Source organism: Balaenoptera physalus, assembly GCF_965194825.1.
Source record: "Balaenoptera physalus genome assembly, chromosome: 18".
Lineage (NCBI taxonomy): Eukaryota > Metazoa > Chordata > Mammalia > Artiodactyla > Balaenopteridae > Balaenoptera > Balaenoptera physalus.
This window is the reverse complement of record NC_138899.1, coordinates 70,435,562-70,455,882: the sequence shown is the minus strand read 5'-3', so window position 1 is coordinate 70,455,882 and position 20,321 is coordinate 70,435,562. Positions and strand designations below refer to the sequence as shown.

At 31.4% G+C, this 20,321-nt stretch overlaps 1 protein-coding gene across 8 annotated transcripts in view; it reads left to right on the top strand.

The window, feature by feature from the left end:
• The window catches only part of NBEA (neurobeachin), a 610,070-nt gene that overhangs the window by 182,934 nt on the left and 406,815 nt on the right, over nucleotides 1-20,321 (top strand). For all 8 annotated transcript variants that reach the window (XM_082435483.1, XM_082435487.1, XM_082435484.1 and 5 more), the window contains 5 exons: nucleotides 1,110-1,327; nucleotides 3,716-3,869; nucleotides 11,710-11,890; nucleotides 14,307-14,437; nucleotides 17,640-17,747. In XM_082435483.1, the coding sequence (XP_082291609.1) occupies nucleotides 1,110-1,327; nucleotides 3,716-3,869; nucleotides 11,710-11,890; nucleotides 14,307-14,437; nucleotides 17,640-17,747 (792 nt within the window). The remainder of the gene's footprint in view (nucleotides 1-1,109; nucleotides 1,328-3,715; nucleotides 3,870-11,709; nucleotides 11,891-14,306; nucleotides 14,438-17,639; nucleotides 17,748-20,321) is intronic.

Here is a 20,321-nt window from a genome sequence, read left to right as displayed (position 1 = left end):
TATTAACAGTGAGAATTTTCTTTATAGCCACATGGAGAGGGATTCGTATGAGAAAATTAGAGATTCTCAGGCTTGGTGGTGAGGAAATGTTAGTGCTGCAGTTTGGGCCTCACCATACTAAAGCTAAAAGCAGATGATGTTTTCTGATATGAATTTTAATTGTTGAGCACTGAGTTTATACTTACTTATTTTCTAGACTAAATAATACCTTATGGTTAAGAATTGAAGAAAACTTTTACCCTTTATGACTTGTTTTTTGTTGTTGTTGCCTGGGTTTTCCACTCACCTTTTAATGTCATCAAAGAATCATTTAACATGTGTCCATTAGAGTTATGTTACAGAGAGTAAACCATACCTCACTAGTGTCTTTGTAATCAGAATCTTTGAAAATATATTCTGTGTGTGGAAAAGATATTTTTATTTTTTCTCTACTGAATACTGCCATTTCCATTTTTGCGGCAGTTGTGCTACAGTGATAATTGGCGGGGGATGGAAATACTGAATTAAGTCCAGGTTTAAAATAAAGGAAAGCATGGTGCATTGTTTACTGAGCATAATAATCTCTAGGCTTGCCTGGTTTTCACTCAAAGTTCACAGGCATTTATCTGGTTTTCTAACATATAAAAGGCATTTATTTTTCTAAATCGAAGTATTTTGAGTGAAATAGACTTTGAAGTTAACTTGAATCTGTACAAGTAATATTTCTTTTAATCTTGTGTTTCTAATTACAATTAGTTGATGGCATATACCCAGTATTCTTCACTTTGAGTATAGGATCACTTTTATAAGGAAGAAATGTGGTCTAATGTAAAGACTCATAAAGAGGGCCAGAGAGGATCTGGTTTTCAATGTGAAGTTTGGTGTTAAACTTAAGTATTAGGTTACCTTGCCTAGTTTCTGAAGCAGCAAAATAAAAATAATAATAATAGCCTTTTCTTCTCAAAAAGGTTCCTGTGCAGGGAATCACCAGGTGAATAATAAATGTAAAATATACTAACCTACTAAAGTCATATGCAAAAGCTTTACTCACTTAACTGTACTTACTATTTTCATTTTGAAATCAGGTGTTTCTTTTTCACTCTACAAATGTTCCCCTTTTCTGTCTCCAGGCTGTTCAGGGTCGGTCTATCACACAACAAGACAGAGATCTCCGAGTTGATTTAGGATTTCGAGGAATGCCAATGACTGAGGAACAGCGGCGCCAGTTCAGCCCAGGTCCACGCACTACAATGTTTCGTATTCCTGAGTTTAAATGGTCTCCAATGCACCAGCGACTTCTCACCGATTTGCTATTTGCATTAGAAACAGATGTACATGTTTGGAGGAGGTAGAAATACTTCTTTTCTATAAATAAGACTACTTTCAGTTGAAAAATGAATATTTTAAATTGGTGCCATCGACTGATTAATAAGTGAATTATATCATTAAAAATCTCACAAATTAAATTTATTAAAAATAATCAAACATTGAACATTTTTATATAAACATAAATATTTTCATAATGATCATGAGTCCTGGGGTGGGTCAGATTAAAGGCTAACCAAGAATTTAGGCTTAAGACAGTTTAATTAGCCAATTTTTGAAATCTGGCATTGCCAGGTTATTATAAAAAAGAGTTTTAACCAAGAAAAGGTTCAGTACTGGTTCAAATAAATTTCTACATTTTTATCTTTCCCTGTTAAAATTAATACCATGTACTACATTTATTCTTGGTGATAAGATTTAACACATAGTGCTAAAATAAAATTTAAAATCAGCTTATGATGTCTATTTTTAGAGCTTATACCATTTACATAGTAAGTGAATATCATTTCAAATATAATCATTTAAGGAAAACAGTGAAAAGAACAGTTCAGTTGTTTTATTTTTTCAGTTCAAATAAATTGAATAAGTTTCAAGAAAGAAAACAAAGTCTGCATAAATTTTAAAATTACCTTGCCTCACTTTCAATTTAATTTTCTAATAGCAAATATGCAACAAATTAATCAGTTATGAGAGTGTCATGTGTTCATGCAGATAAGTTAGGTAGTTGATGGCTGTCAGTAACAGTACCCCACCGTCAGTGACTTGAACAATCAGTGGCATGATGGACTGTGAGTGAGTTTCTTAACAGTGGACTTAAGTGAGTCTCTCTGCTTCTCCTAGTTATCCTTCTAAGACTCAAGGTGGCTGCTTCAGCTCCCAGAGTCAATTCAACATAGGAGACTTACCCCAACTAGAGGGCAGGACTCTTCTTCCTCTTTCACCCCCTTCTTCCTTCCTCCTCTTCCTTGTCTCTCTCTCTCCCTCCTCCTCTCTCTCCTCTTTCTTCTTCTCCTCTTCCTCTTATTCTCTTCTTCTTCTTCTTCTTCTTCTTTTTTTTTTTCTAAAAGAAGCCCCTCAAGAAATTTCCTTCTTATGTCTCATGTGTCAGTCGGATCATATGCTATTCTCTGAGTCACCAGCAAAAGGGAATGGGATTATAATGATTGGCCTCCATGGAGCAATACTGGTTACCAACCTAGTAGCTGTGGTGAAGCCAATCTTTCCTGTACCAGATGTAGCTCAATAATAGAACAAATCTAGATTGTGTTAGCAGGGAATAAGGAATAACTGTCATGCAAGCAATCAGTGTCTGCCATAGAAAGTTTTTAGTGCTGATTTTATTTGGTCAGTTTGTCCTTAGTCTACTTATGTGATAGAAACAATGGTCTTTCCATTGCTAATGTTATATGCTAAGTTACCTAAGGATGGTAAATAAGGAGACTGTAATACCATGAAATACGTTACTACTGACATGAGTGTCAGTGTATGGAGAGATACAAGGTAATTTACTAACTGCAATATTAGTATCCCCCAAATGAATGATACTCAACTTTCCGTCCCTTAATACTGTGTGTGTCTTTCTGTGTTTTCTTTCATGGACTCTCATAAAATTTCCCAGACAGGATTTTACATAATTTTAAAAAATGTAAAAGATAGATAGTACTTTAATGTTTAGGACAAGAGAAAACATCCTGAGATCTAAGATGTAGTAGATGATATTTTGCAGTTCTTAAAAGGTGAGGATCATTGACTTAAATTTGATCATGGAGTAATCTCTTTTTTTTCTGTTAGAGAATAGTTCATATTCTTGACTGATACCAAACTAAAGCAGTGTATTTCTCTGAGAATCGATATTGAATGTTTTGTATGGCAGAGCTGCACTGCTGACCTTTGAGGTCTTTTTTCCTTTTTTTATTCAGTAAGTACTTGAATTTTACTGACTCATTTATACTCCCCTATCGTATCACTTCTGTGGCTAGCAGTATACATTTTCAGTACAGCTGGTCAGAGCAGGAGCTGCAGTCTGGTGATACAACAGATTGTCAGCTAACTATTCGCTTGTTCTGCCTTTCAATACCAAACAACCAGCTATTGCAAAAATAAATTTTTTTAGCCAAATTCATTGACCTAGTCATATGTCTTTGAATCAAGTTAATACACTGTATTTTAAAAGCAGAAACAAAATAATAAATTATTATACTCGGACACACACAGTCCATGCCGAAATGAATGCTAGGTTTTTGGTAATATGACATCTCAATTGTAAGTTATTTTCTTTTCTAATAACTCCATTTTAAATTTGTCTAGCTCTTATTTTTCACTTTAAAAATGGCATTATAAATAAAATCTAAACTTCTTATTCTTAAGCCAAAGAAATGTTCATTTCTGCTTTGTTTTTCTGCTATTTTAGCCATTCCACAAAGTCTGTAATGGATTTTGTCAATAGCAATGAAAATATTATTTTTGTACATAACACAATTCACCTCATTTCCCAAATGGTAGACAACATCATCATTGCTTGTGGAGGAATTTTACCTTTGCTCTCTGCTGCTACATCACCAACTGTAAGTACTTTGCCTCCATCTAGTGGTTATGTTTTATAATTACATTACTAGAGTGTGTCAGTGGTGTTCTATACTATAAACACGGATTTTAACAAGACTTGTTCACCTAAGGAAACTTTGTAACCATATAATTTAAAATTATATATATTTATATTCTCACCTCTTTTAATTGTCAGTCTTGGCTTCCAGCTGTGTGCATTTATGAACATATTTCTCTGGTAATTCTGATGAACATGCCTTAGGAAGAGCAATAACTATGAATGATTTAGCTTTATTTTCTATATATTGTTTCTCTCTTCAAATCTACATTATAATAAACTGTTAAAATCTTTGTTCTGTAAATCTTGAAGTTCTAAATACAAGTACATGTTTATTGTATGATAATTAGAGTCATGAATCTAAATTTAGAAAAAGTCATCTTTAGACATTGTCTCATATGACTTGCTTGAAATATTATTTTTAAACTTAATATTATTTTAAACGATATATAGGAGTTTTATACTTCTGTTCTCTGAGATTTAATCTTGAAGCCAGTAATTTGCTTCAAAAAGAGAATCGAATGATTGAATTCTTAGAGTGTTTCTTATTTAAAACTTAGGTACCTCAGATAGAAAAAGTATAAATGACAACATTTTTTTCTGTACCTGAAAAATTTCATAATCCTTAAAAACCTCAAAAAACTTTATGTTAGCCATATGGCATCTTTTAGAATTTTCATCTGACATGATTTACTGGTTCAACATTTATTTTTTAAAAATATAGACTTTCTCTAATAAAACATTGAAATGTATTAATATAAGTTTGAAAGGCATTTAATGTTACTTATGTCATTTAAAATATAATAGATAAATAAAATAACTATATTTTAGCTGTCTTTTAAAATATATCTCTGATTCATGTTTTAAAAAAAACAGACTCCATAGCTAATTGCTCAGATGGGAAAGAATATAGAATTCTGCTTCTCATATTAACTGTGTTCTTGCTACCACACTGGAAACTCATTCATAAGCCCAAAATATATCCTTTTTCCAGAGAGAAACTTGCTGTTTTATTAAGATGTCTTTTACTTGATGAGGCAGTGTTTCCAAATTGATCTCTGGCTTTATTTCATCATTAACAAGCTTTCTCTACATAACTCTTTCTCTCACTGTCCCTTTGCCGCCACCCCTGGAGCAGCACTGAAACTTAAATATTGGCAGCAAAAAGGATGTATCCTCAGCACCTCCCCCTCACAGGCACATGTACTTCTATTTCATCCATGAATTTATTCGAGTCTCCAAAGGCAAGAAGGCTAGTTCAGCGGGGAGTGCAGCAGAACAGGTCCTAATTAGGGCCTTCATGAAATTAGCAGCTGACCAAGGAAATTGAATCAGGAAGAAAAATAGTTGATGGTGTGTGAAGAGTGCAGGTATCCTGTGAGATTAACGTACCATCCCTTCTCTTTAATCTCTGATTTCCTCTCATGATTTATACCAAATTCTGTTAAATTGAGAGTTATATGTGATGTTAAAAATACATTCTAATATTGAGGCAGGAAGAGGCTTTGTTTTGTTTTTTTCCCTCTTCTATGCATTAAAGACTGACTTAATGTTTCATCCTGGCATTTTTCTTCATCCTATAAATTTTTTTATGTTTATAAATTAACATTTGTTGTCAGGAAATTTTAAAATGTTATACTGAAATTTACTTTAAAATATAATATTGTTTTAAAATTTTCTGTAGAACAAAAATGACCTTTATAAAAAATTAGCAGTAGACATGAAATTTGTATAGATTTGAAATATTCACATTACTAGTCTTCCAAATTTTAAAACTAGATCTCTATCAAAATAGAGAAAATAATTAATGAAGTTTCAATAAACAATATGATTTAAATAATATGTCACTACCCCATTTGCTTATTTTTTATTTTGTAGTGAATATACAATAAAGATACTGACATTTAGAGGTTCTACTTCCAAAATTATTACCTGTGCAGTTTTGATCTCTGTAGTTTGGAATTTGAAACTATGGTACTTATTTCTTAGACTGTTCTCAACAGACTTTAGAATTCATTCAATTGTAGAAACTTTTCTTCATTGTCTCTGTCTCTGTATTTCTGTTATTTTGGTCCAATAGCTGATTGTACCTATACCTGGTTGTACAACATAGCTAATTTTATGTTCTTTGAATAAATTGCTTCCTAAAAGCGAGAACCTTTTCTCCCACTTCCTAATGGGAGAAAACGTGGTTGGTGTCAACTGTTGAGTAATGTCTTCTATTACTTGATTGTATAATATTCTTGCTAAAAATTGTAATGTAGTAGAGGGGAAGAGTTAGGAAGGAGGAGGTTGAATAAAGAAAGAAATGAGAACTGAAGATATGGAGCTTTTTAACTTAGATTTTTTAAAAAAATTTTTATTGGAGTATAGTTGATTTACAATGTTGTGTTACTTTCTTTAACTTAGATTTAAAATATAAAAAGCCAAAAGAGAATTTTGGATGGAATATGTGAAAAAGGAAACACTGGCAATATATAGATAACCAAAGGGAAACATTGTCATATAGATGCCTTTAGAATTTCAATCCTATATGAAGAGAGATAGAAACATTTGAAACTAATGTTTGAGTGATCTGTAATTTTGTTTAGGTTTGTGGAGTTCTTTAGAATATTCATACATTATATACAGATATGTATTTAAGGAATAAATATGAGTAATGATGGTATGCAGTGGTTGACAAATTTATTCTGTGTATGGATCATATAGTAAATATTTTCGGTTTTGTGGGCTCTATGGTATCTAACTACTGAAATTTGCTGTTGTTTGCAAAAGCAGCCATATATCATAACACAGAGGAGTAGGTGTGGGTGTGTTTCAATAAACCTTTATTTATATTTGACTTGTAGGTCCTAGTTTGCTGACCACTGACTTACAGCACCATTTTCACATAAAATACAAATGTCATAGTGTAAAACTTCATTACTTACTCCTGATCATTAAATATTCAATAGTTAGAGCTTAAGGTAAATTCATTTTTCCTATTAAATAAGAGCTTGCATTTGACTTAATGAACATTTATTAAAGTTTAATTTTTAACACAGTTTCACTGGTGGTTGTGATCATTATGTTTTATTAGAAGATATGTAACTTTTCCCACGCAGCCATACTAAATATTTTTAGCATTTGACACGTCTAATGTTGAAATTGTATTTAATTTTGAGTAGGTAAGTAGAATGCTAAGTATTTTTTATAATTTCTATTAAAAGCTCAACCCAGGAAAATGTCTTTTCCATTTCTCAGTGTAAGTGTGGATCTCAGATAATTTACTCCTTTTCATCAAAAACAAACTTTTGTTTCCCAATAATCAGTGAGACTCAAACACAATTTTTCTTGAAGTTATGATTTAATTGAAGGCATATGGGTTTTAGCATAGGATAAATGTGTATTTTAACCTGGGTTCTACCACTTACTAGAAATGATGTCAACCTTAATTTCTTCACTTTAATGGTGTTAATTTTACTTATCCCACAGGGAGTTTGTGAAAATTAAGTTAGGTAATGTCACTAGATGGAGATGACTCTTACTGAATGTTTCCCTCCTTTACTTCCTTTTGGAACTTTTTATTCAGAATTGTATCATGATGGAATGATCTTCCCATTTATAGAGTAATAAGCCTGTCACACTCAGAATTCTGAAGTTTAAAATAGGATATTTGAACCAAGTTAGTTACTATGGGTGATCCATTTTGATGGCAAAAAACTAAAATGGTATAATCTTGTCTGTTCTCTCCATGGCATTGACATAGTGGTGGTTTATTTTCTGCCCTGGGACCTTATGTGAATACAGTAATCCATACTAAGGATGACATTTGTGTATTGCTGTTGCAGTACCTTCACGTGAGAAAATTTGAGCTGTTTTATCTTACTTGTACGGAAATATTTCAGTGGAAACTTTAAGGAAAAAGAATATAGATACACAAATATTTGTGTTATAATGCCACCTCAAACTTAATATTCATTGAAAAAGCAGGACTTTATTGGAGTTTCAGTTTTACCTAGATTATTTAAAATCTTTTGTAGCATAGAAAATAAATTACATAGTTTCAAGTCTCTAAATTAGAACAATAGTTTTAACTTAAGTAGTCAGGGGAAAAAAATAGAACTCTTTGTATGTAGGTTGACCAGTCTTTGATTTGGGGCAGGAGCATTATTTTTGTTGTTGAGGTTTTGAAGTTAATGTTTCTATGACTAGTCAGTTGCATCCTCTCATTTATTTTCTATACATTGCTCAAGTTGGTCATGAATGAAAGCAAGGAATTGGAGGAAAAAATGAAGATAAACAAAGAACATGGATCAACTACAAATTGCATAATCACTTAATGATTTTAAGTTGACCATTTTGGTCAACCATCCAGAACACTGAACGTTTAGAATTTCATTCAGTGTCACGTATGGTTTCATTTTCTCTTTTGATAGAAAAATAATAGAGACTGGTATTTCTGGCTTTCCTAATAGTTTCATAATCCTGAGAAAGAAGAGGAACTTTTTATGTCAAAAAATGATGACAAGGACTTAATTTTAATTTATATTTTCTTACCATTATTAGAAAATATAGCTAATAGGTTTGGAAAAACTACTAATTTTCTTTGTGTTTTGTTTATCTCATAACACTGATTATATTTTAGTATTGTCAGGGTGCTTTTATATGTTCTCCTATACTATTTGAAAATAGTTTATTTTGAAATTTATGCTCACATATAATGTCAGAAATCAAAGAATAAGAATAGTTGTTGACTTTTATTATGAAACTTAATTCTATCCAAAAATTTTTAATGTACTGAATATAATTCTTAATAATACTCTGAAACTTAGTACAAAATCTATGTAATTATCTTAGTTCACATGCGACCTCATTTAGTGTATCAGTAAGTTCTTTTCTAGCAAGGGAAAGTGGTTTTTAAGTTAGAATCACTCAAATATTTTATTATCTTATTAATTACTGGGGATTTTGTTCTATAAGAAGGGCTCCAAATATTTTAGGAAACAAAATAGCATGATTCCTTAATAAAAATTCTAGAAGGTTGGTACAGTTTATTTTCCTAAGTCATTTCTGCTTAAACTGGTAGTGAGCTCGGGCTTTTACAGAGACATTATGTTAGTTTAGTTATTAAAATGTTTCCTTGGTCATCTTCTAGGAAAAGATAACTTATTTTGTAAAATAGAGTATGCATCATTTCTAATATATGAACTATATTTACACATATATTATTTGGGCAGTTACTCTAATGAAAAAAATAAATAGAAGTCTATTTGATATTTAATCTTAATCATATGTAATTTATAAAATGAATATCTCTTCTGAGAATTGTTGCTTTTAATAAAATAATCAAATATAATTTTTAATATATTATTTTGTGTTTCAATTTTACATTGTATTTTCATTTAATTTTAATAATTTGCTTTTCTTGTACTTTTTTGGTCTGTTGTCTGTTTTGTCTAATGCATGTCCAGGGTTCTAAGGTTAGTATTACTTCAGTAATTTTCAGGTTTTCAGGTTTTCAGTTTTAAATTTTATTTTTGCTTATTTATGAAATTTTTGACTTGGTTATATTTTGAGTTTCCATACCATCTTTAACATTAGGCATATCTTTGGTATATTTAAAAGATTCATTAGAAGGATTATTTTCTCAGTGCACTGATGAATTACTGTTTTATTATTCACACTAATCTTTAGACTAAGCTATCAGAATATAATGAAAACAATAATATTTCAGTCATATGTACAATCAGATTTTAACTGGTTCCAAAGAAAGGAAATTGGTTGGAATATATGTTAAGATTTAATAATAATCATATCTGGGTGATCTTTAGTTTTAAACCTATGTTATGATGTTTATATAACATTTCATCATATTTATAAATTACTATTACATAGAATTAATAAGAACTCCCTTTTAGGTTATTGGTGAAGAATGCTTTTTAGTTTAAAATTTTATTTTGTTTAGTCAGAAATAACAGTTTGGCAAATTTCATGGATGATTAGTAATTCTGTTTATAATTTCTGTTTATAATTTACTCTTTAAAAATGAAAACATTTTGAAGCTTAAGCCTTGTACACCCCAAAATACTTCAAAATAAGATCATTAACTAATAAAATGAGTTAGAGTTCCCGTAATTTTAGTAATTCAAAATGATGAATTTCTTTGAGAATACATCTATAGATATCCTAAAATTCTAATATTTTGAAAAGTTTTCAGAATACTTAATGGACTTAAGCAATGGCCAGATCTCCCATTCCATTATAAAACACTTATGTTGATAACTGATATTTTAAAAGGAGGTTTTATATAAAATTAATTTTTAAACTTTTATTATAAACAATTGTGTTGTGGTCACCGATTTTTAATTCACGCTATGAAATGATGCTGTATATCAGTGAAGTGCTAGCAAATGAGGAATCTTTATTTAAAAAATCCAAGTAATGAATTAATCATTTCTTTAGGTCATGGATACCGAATTGGCATAATGTTGTAAATCAACAATTGAAAAAAAAAATTTTTGTCTATTTCCAAGCTCCTCTTAGAGAGAATGATTTTAACACTATTTTGATGTTAAATAGAAGGGAGAAAGGTTGTTACATTTTATACTCCATTTATAATCGTTTAGTTATATAAGTGCTTGCAGTAGCCAGCTGTCTCTTTTCTTACCCATGTTGTACACAAGAAGTGTTTAAAAGGTCGTTTTTTAATCAGTGTTTCCTGCTGACATTTCCATGTTAATGTGAGTAGGGATATGTCTAGGTAGAATGATGGGTATAAATAATGTCAAGTGGAGCATTAAATAGAAGCAGATACCTATGATATATGCTTACCTTGTAGTTGTATTTATCATTTGGTGCAGAAGTAAGGTTAATCCATATGGCTAGTGTGCCCATTTTCAGAAAATTTAAACAGTAGTACTTTTTATTTATAAAGCATTCCTTACTTTTCTCTGATTTTGAGGCACTGAGAAAATGAGGTCTAGTCATAATGAACCAAAATAATTAAAATGTTATGTAATGCACAATGAAAAATAAAATAAGAGATGTTGCTATTGCTTACAAAATACAGAGTTACACATCTTAACGAAACACAATGCTTTGCACCATTCCCTTTCAAAGCAGGAAATTATATTTTACCATAGACAATAGTGTAGTGAAAGTACAGCTTCACCAGTCTAGAACGCTACTGATTCTTCTTATTGCTAGTGTCACAAATTAATATCGGTAGAGGAATTAATGATCTTGAGTATTTTTACCCTAGATTTTTATTGTTCATACAAGATACCTAGTGGTTTCACTTTATTCTGAAATGGATAAGAAAGTGTCATAATTTGACAGTTGTCCCCCTTTGATGTCAAATGAAAGCACCACATATCTTTCCTATTGCTCATCATACATTTATAGGAAAGAAAAGTTAGCACATATATTTTTATAAATGAGAATGAGGACTTTAGGAAAGAAATATGAGTCTTATGTCTTTGTTAACTAATAAAATAGAACAAAACTAGTATAAATATATACATGTGATTACTTCTAAATATCTTTATGAAATGATCTTAAGTTTGGAATGTAGTTTTTACAAGTAATGATATTGAAATCTAACATTGATTTTAAAAATAGATTTTTCCTTTATTTAAAGATAATTCATAGGTAAGCTAATTAAATTTGATAACTAGCTCTTGTGATATATGGAATTAGTTTATGATTTATAACTTATTTTGTTTATAACATAACTAAACTACTGTTAACCTGCAGTATGTATGTACATGTATTACATTTCCAAATTTTAAGCAAGATTTAAATCTTCTACTTTTTTAAAGACGGAATTGGAAAATATTGAAGTGACACAAGGCATGTCAGCTGAGACAGCAGTAACTTTCCTCAGTCGATTGATGGCTATGGTTGATGTACTTGTATTTGCCAGCTCTCTAAATTTTAGTGAGATTGAAGCTGAAAAAAACATGTCTTCTGGTGGTTTAATGCGACAGTGCCTAAGGCTAGGTAAGTCTGTTAAGAATAACGGTGCATGTTAAATAACTACAGATTACTTTTTGATACTCTGTGATACATAAAGTATTAATGATATAATTTGATGATTATGTAATGTAGAGATTATTTTGTAATTCTTCAGAATTACTAAATTAAAAAATTATAGTATCTTCACATTGGAGATTTCATGGAATTGATCTTTAATGGATTCTAATTTGAAATAAAGTCAAATATATTTTGAGTTGTTTCAGAATCAGTTGGACAATAACCTTTTTCACTGAAGTGATTTTAATGTAAATCTATTTATGAATCCTTATTTTTGGTAAACTAATACAGAGGATGGTTGTCCTGGGCCCACAAATGTATCAGAAAACCAACGACTAGTTTTATACACATAATGCTAAAGGATAAAATTGACCATGCCAATCTCACTGTTTCTCAGAATGCACAGTTAATATTAATAAACATTAGTGTACCTAATAACACTAATAAACATTAACACTAATAAACATTACTATACCTATGATTTTTTTTTGCTGCTATCTTGTGTTGCAAATAAAATTTAGTCCTGAAAACTCTTAGTAAATTTAGACCAGCTCCTTAGGCAGGAATCATTCTTACATCTCGTACCTTTTTTAAAGGGAAAAATTATTTATACTATTTAGTCTTTACAGGGGACCAGACAACTACTGTTTTCAGACCAAAATGGCTACTATTTTCATACTTGCCTTAAAGTGTGAACAGGGAGGACATGAGAAAGTAAGGCATTTGATAGGGAGGACATTCTTGATATGTATTCTTTTTATCCATAATTTTAAAAATTATGTAAAAATCTACATATATATATATATATATATATATATATATATATATAGTTGCAGGGGAGAAGTTGTTTCTAATACAAGGATGGAATAAGAACTTGATTTAAGAATGGTGGAATAGGGCTTCCCTGGTGGCGCAGTGGTTGAGAATCTGCCTGCTAATGCAGGGGACACGGGTTCGAGCCCTGGTCTGGGAGAATCCCACGTGCCGCGGAGCAGCTGGGCCCGTGAGCCACAATTACTGAGCCTGCGCGTCTGGAGCCTGTGCTCCGCAACAAGAGAGGCCGCGATAGTGAGAGGCCCGCGCTCCGCGATGAAGAGTGGCCCCCGCTTGCCGCAACTAGAGAAAGCCCTCGCACAGAAACGAAGACCCAACACAGCCAAAAAAAAAAAAAAAAAAAAAAAAAAGAATGGTGGAATAAATGTACTTTTTAATGTTTTGTATTTTCCTGAGAGGAGTCATTTCATCTCCATTATAAGGGAAAGATTGACCACATGGAGATCTCTCTGTCAGCCAAGAGGTGTGGAATAATTACTGTGGGCCATCATGGACATTTCCATTGATATTTAACAATAGCTTACAGATTGAACTTTGTTAGAAAGAGAAATGTTTTTTTAAATGCCCGGATATCTTGAAAACTGCATTTATTTGGTTTTTCTGAACTTTTATTTCTGAATATATTCCAAAGCTTTACTGCTGATTTCATTTTTATCCTGATAATTCTTAGCAGATTTGTTTTTTTATCATCCACAGGAAAGTTTTATAAGTGAATAATAATGAAGCAAACAATTATATGTATGTGCTGTTTACTGTTCTAAGCACTTTTCATATATTGATTTAGTTAATCCTCATAACAGTCCTCTAAGGAAGTTACTGTGTTTATACTCATTTTACCATGAGGAGGCTGAGGCACAGATAGTTTAAGCAGCTGGCCCAAGATCACACAGCCCATAAGTGGGAGAGCCAGGATTCAAACTTAGGTGGCCTGATTCCAAAATCTGTACTGTTTATTACTATGCTTTACTGCTTCTTAAAATAAGTAAGTGAATAGAAAGCATGTACTTATTGAATGCTTGTTGACAAAGGTGACGTTCCCACCATGAAAATAGGTAGATATTGGGACTTGTGAGGCCTGACTATATGGATGTACACTGTTATTGCCTGAAATGGGGAGCTGTGCTCTATATAGTCACCAAGACAGTCAACTTAAGGGCAGAAGAATTATTATTTAAAAAATCATCAAATATGAATAAGTTTTAAAAAAATTTTAATTGATCCATAAATTTCAGAATTTTGAAGGTTGGAAGGGGATAGAATAAGGAAGGATATATTGGGAGCTTCAAAGACCCTGTAGTATTCTGTTTCTTCAGCTGGTTGGTAGTTTATGGGTAATTTGTTTTTATTTTTTAACTACGTGAATGTTTTATGTATACTTTTCATTACTGTGTTTCCTAATTTAAAACAATATTTATTGATCTGGTTGATTTTAAGAATAATAATGGGATGGAGAAAGTGGAAAGAAAGAAAAAATAGAACCAAGTGATTTTTTAAAACGCGTCAAAGTCAGCAATTTACATCAATAATATGCTTTCATTTTTTAAAATAGTTTGCTGTGTTGCTGTGAGAAACTGTTTAGAATGTCGGCAGAGACAGAGAGACAGGGGGAACAAACCTTCCCATGCAAGCAGTAAACCTCAAGAAGCTCCCCAAGGTGTGACTGCCACAGCAGCTTCCAAGGTAATTAAACATTTTCTATGTTAAATATAATGTACCTTAAAAAATTTTTTTTTAAGTTCATGAGAACAAAGTGACATGGTATCGCTTGATAATCAGGCAGATGGAGGCTCTGGTCCTGGCTTCTCTTCTTCAGAATTGTATTAAGATTACTTAACCTCTCTGAGACTGGTAATTTTTGGTTACTCAATGAAGATACTAATAATTTCTACCTCGTAGGGTTCTTATAAGGATTATAGCAATTCATAGCACTGAAAAGTTCTGAATTATTACTAGTTTTAATAGTTACATATATTTTCACAGAGTTCAGTATATGAGTAATGCGCTTTTTAAATGGATATGCTTTTGGAGATAGAATTCCCATGATAGTCAACAAAAATATATTGAATGCCCATGAAATGGATGAATGGTGTACAGTATTTCGGAATGCAGCAGTGATTATCATTCTAAATTAGCTCTATTTATTGTATGTTCAACTGACCATTTGCATCACTTCAGAGTTTCAGTAACGTGACTTTTAGGTCCTGCATGCTTGACTGTTGCTTACTTCAGCTACAACTTGGAATCCCTTACCCTTGCTTTTACTATTTTATCTTGTTTATTACTATTTTATTTTAGTCACACTGTAGACTTCATGTAGTTCATCAGAATTTGTTTTAACCTTTAGACTTACACATAGCTTCCCCTTTCTTGAAATGTCCATCCTTATTTTTCACCCCAGTGACTCTATTCCATTCTTGGCTTTAGCTTAAGTTCAACTCTCTGAGGAAAATGTTTTCTAATACCGTCACCACCAACCCAGTCTAGGGGAAGTTCCTCTGTTTGATATTTTCATAAAACCTGGTATGTCTCTTGTCACTCACGGTACTTGTAATTAGATGTTTGATACTGAAACAATGAAGGTTCAATAAATGAAGGCATGAAGTAAAAGTTTAATTCATTTAAAAAGTTCTATGGCTTCAAACTTTTTCAGTTTTCAGGCAGAACAGCCACACATTTAGTCTATCTGCAGGTAGCGTCTTTCTTTTTCACTGCTGTTAGAGACACATTCCTAAAATAATTAGACCATATATTATTTTATTGCTGACAAGTCTCCACAAAGCTCTTCATTGCTTAGAAAATTAAATAGAAACACATCAGCAGTCATGCTTCATGTTATTTGTGTAGGCACAGGAGACTGTATGTTACTTGAGGGCATGTTCGTATCTTATACATCTTTATAATTACAGAGCGTATATCGCACAGCACAAACTCTAGAATCAAACAGTTCTGAGTTTGTATCCTGGCTCTACCACTTACTGGTTTTATGAACCAAGACACATTCCTTAGTCTCTTGTATAAACCAAGACACATTCCTTAGTCTCTTGTGCCTCAGTTTTTCATTTTAAAGACTGGAAGACAGTTTTCCAGTCTTTAAAATGAATATATATATATATCTCTTAATGTATAAGGTGTTTGTATGAATTAAATAAAAAGCAGTAATGCGTTAAAGTACTTAGTAATTCCAGAAATGCAGTGAACATTCAATTAATACTAATTCCCTTCCTCTCTCTAGGAGTTAGCCATTCAATATATATATATCATGAAATGAATAAATAAGTTAGTATTTTTGAGAGCTTAGATCTTAAAGGTGTCTGTACTTAATTCAGAAGATAATAGGGAACATTTCAAGCCTGTCAAGCCAAGTAGTACACTGATTGTACAACATGGACAAAAAAGCTCAGTGAGAAGGAAATCCATAGTAATTTCGTTGAGCTAGTCAGTGTCTCTCTAGCAAGAACCTTGACAATGAAAGATGGATTATAAGTGATGGATATAGAAATATTAGGGGAAAAGTTGACTTGGTAAGAAAACACGTTTCAGAATAGAGAATCAATGGAGAGAGTTTTTTTTTTTTTCTTCCCTATTTTTATTCATTTTTAATGTGGCACTTGAGTAAGTAAACCTTAGTTAATTTTGGTGTGTTACTAACCTGAGTGAACTTGTATTAGCCACATGGTTTCTTTGCACCTCATTTTTTATACTTTCTAAAAAGGAGCAGTAATACAAGCTTTTCCTATAAAAATGTCTCAAATTAGATTATGGACATAGAAGTACTTTGTAAACTGTAGAATAGTATATAAATTAAAATATATACAAAGTTTTCATGTATGCTATGAACAGTATATTATTTCTTTAAGCATTCTCTGTTAAAGATTATTAGCCTATTTTTACATATTAAAGCTGAGGTTCAGAGAGGTTAAGTATCTCACCTAAGGTTATATAGCTGGTTAGTTTTGGAATTGTAATGGCAGCCAAATAATTATCAACCTTCAAATACCATACTCTTTTCACTATTCTGTGCTGCAAAGGAGTCAAACATCTTAAGAGTGAAATAGAATAATTGAGGTTTACAGAGAAACAGAAGGAGACTTATTTATTATTAATTAGTTAGAGTAACAGTTTACTTTATATGCAGGAATTGTATTTGGTACTTTACATACATTATCTAATTTAATCCACACAATTCTTAACATACTTTGTAAGTGAAAAAGTACTAGATTGAGTTTCAGGGATCTTTGCTGTCTTGCAAGTTTGCTATGTGACATGTTACCTAAAATGTGTGGATTTTTGTGTCTTCAGCTATAAAAAGGATTTTGGTGGTAATGATCTTTAATGTCTTTCAGCTTTAATATTAAGGCCACGACTAAAGTTTTTTTTTTGCTCACCTTTCTAACATTTTGTAGATCATGAAATGCTTTCACATATGAAATCTCATGTAATAATGTAACATAATAATTTCATACATTATAAAAGCATGATGGATAAGTGAACGCGATGACTTAAAGAGACTTATTAACTAGAGGTAGGCAATATGAGGCTCAGAAAAATTCACTAACAAACTTGAGGTCACACAGCAGAGATTTGAGCCCAGAGTATAAGATTAATATTTTTTATGCCATAATCTTCTAGCCTTTCTTTGTCTATAGCGGTAGCTATGCTGATAAAGAATAAGAACACTAGTAAGCGAAACCATGACAGGAGTAGAAGAGAACAGAAAAAGTGCCTTGTAATAGCATATTGTTGTCAATAAATGTTGTTCAATGAAGAGAGGAGGTAAAGAATGTGGCCCGTTTAATGACTAAATTAAAGGTATTAGAAATTATACTACTATATAAGTTTCTGTATTATACTATTTTTTCACAATTCTCTTTTTTTTTTTAAGACTCCACTAGAGAATGTTCCAGGTAACCTTTCTCCGATTAAGGATCCCGATAGACTACTTCAGGATGTTGATATCAATCGCCTTCGTGCAGTTGTCTTTCGGGATGTGGTAAGTTATGCCTGCTTGATTTCCCAGGAAAAAACTTTCCACTGTCATTTGTGTAAAATAATTTAAATTCTATAAGAAAGCTGCATATTAAAACTAAATGTCCTAGTGTCAGGGATTGTAGGTATATAACATGCTTCTGTTTGTAAAATGGTCCAGCTTAGCTTTATCTGAAAGCTTATTGATATGTTATTTTTTTTAATGATGTTAAATTTTTATTTAATTTGTATGGATACTAAGAATAGGGATAACTTTGAAAATTATAGTTGACTTTATCTTGAATCACCTACTCCTGTTATTTTTTTTAATGATGTTAAATTTTTATTTAATTTGTATGGATACTAAGAATAGGGATAACTTTGAAAATTATAGTTGACTTTATCTTGAATCACCTACTCCTGTCTTTTAGTATTCCTTGCTCCATCTCTAGGTACTGAATATTTTGCTAATATCAATGCTTCTTGTATTATGGATAAAAGGGGTTAATTCATTAAGGTGTTATTGGCAGTTACATTTGGGGGGCAGTTACTTTTGAGATAAGAATCTGCATTTTAAAATATAGATATCAATGGGAATTTGAGTTAGAAAGGTTGCTTAATAAAGCTTATTGAAAAGATAGCTTAAGGAAACGGTTTCATGGAACCCTCCAATTATATGATCACTTATTCAAAGTAAGTATAGATAAGATTGGCCTTTCCACAAATTGTGTAGAAACGTACACAGCATTTCACAGCAGACGCAATATTGGCAGTACCCCTTAGTATAGTTGCTATTTATCAGCCATTTTTGATTCTATTTTTCTTATTTTAATTGATGATTTATGAAACATAGAAGGAAGTTTCTGTTTTAAATTTACATTTAATAATAAATTGGATAGAGTACTTTGTACTTGAGAAAGTGGTTAAAATATATTTAAGTCATACAGCATAATACTGCATGGTAGGAATATATGATAGAAAAATTCTCACTCTTTAATATATATCAGTGCTTATAAATCACTAAGAAAATTACAACCATACCAACAGAAAAATAGGCAGTGGATATAAAATATGAAAATAAGGTAACAAACATATGATTTAAAAGTCAGTATAACCAGTAGTCAGAGAAATGCAAATTTAAAACAAGAGTGAGATAAATATTTTACCATTAAATAAACTAAAAAATTTAAATAATAGTACCTGTCATTACAAGGATGCATTGAAACATGCGCTATGACTTATCACTGGTAGGAATAGAAGTTGAATAAACTTTTTGGAAAGCTCTGTACCAACATGTGTTAAAACTCTTATAAATATTGATGCTTATTACCCAGTGGTTCTACTCAAGCTATTTAAGCTCATGTGCTCATCAGAGTTGCCTTCAGGAAAATTGACAACATTATAAATATCCAATATAGAGCTTAATAGATCATAGTATATTCATTTAACAAGAAACTGTGCAGCTATTAACATCTTATTTTTGAGGGAAACTTAGTGACATGTAAAATGCTCATGATATATTTTAAGGGAAAGCAGCAGTATGCAAAAATACTTATACTACGCAAATATTACATTTGTATGCCAAGTGTACATACATGCACATGTTCACCTTTATTCTTTTTTTAAAAAGTCTGGAAAAAAGTACCCAAGTGCTACCAGTGATTATCTCTAGGTAAACAGTTTTTATTTTGTATTTTTTTTGTATTTTCATATTTTCTATAGTAAACCTGTATTGCTTTTGTAGTTAATAAAAAATAAAGGAATTTTTAAAAATAGGAGATAAAACATAATAGTATAAAAATCATGCTGTGAGAAACTCTATAATCTGGACTTGAATTTGGACTTGGGAAAAAATTACTAATAGTTTAACCATTTAGAAATGGGAATTATTCATCCTGAAAAAAAACATGTTGTGGAAAGAATTTTTTTTAAATGATAGATGATTTAAACATGGAGTATGTCTTCATCTCCAAGAGACCCATTCGAACCTGACATAGAAGGGGTTTATGTTAAGTGTGACATTGCATTTAAATTGTTAGTAAATTCTGCATCAGGTTATTGTGGTGGATTATCATAATTTTTCTAGTATCTATAGATGTTTTGTAACTATACTGGATAACCCAACAGTGGTGCTTATTAGCTTTATTCCTGAAGGAAGGGAATTAGTGTTCCCAGGTGTACCTTCCAAACATCATGGAGGTAACATAATTTGTGTTCACTGAGTTTATACTGTGTATCAGACACTTAATATATATTACCTCAGCTTTCAGTAAAAGGTTAAGAGAAAGCTAAGACTCAGAAACATTAAGATCACACAGCTAGTGTGAGGTAGAGTCAGAATCCCAAGGCAGATCTTTGCAAAGCACTCTCTTTTTTACCACCATATTTCGTAAATTCTAAGGTACACTTTTTTTTTCATTTTAAATAATCTCCAAAATTTGGAAGTATTTTACAGTTGCTATATTTTACAGTCAATCGTAGAAATTATAGTAAGATTTCTACTTAACTTTTGAAATTTTTACGAATCAATAGTCATTTTTAGTTGTCTTAATTTCAAAACCACATGAGATAAAAAATTAGGTCTTTAAGGAAAAATTAT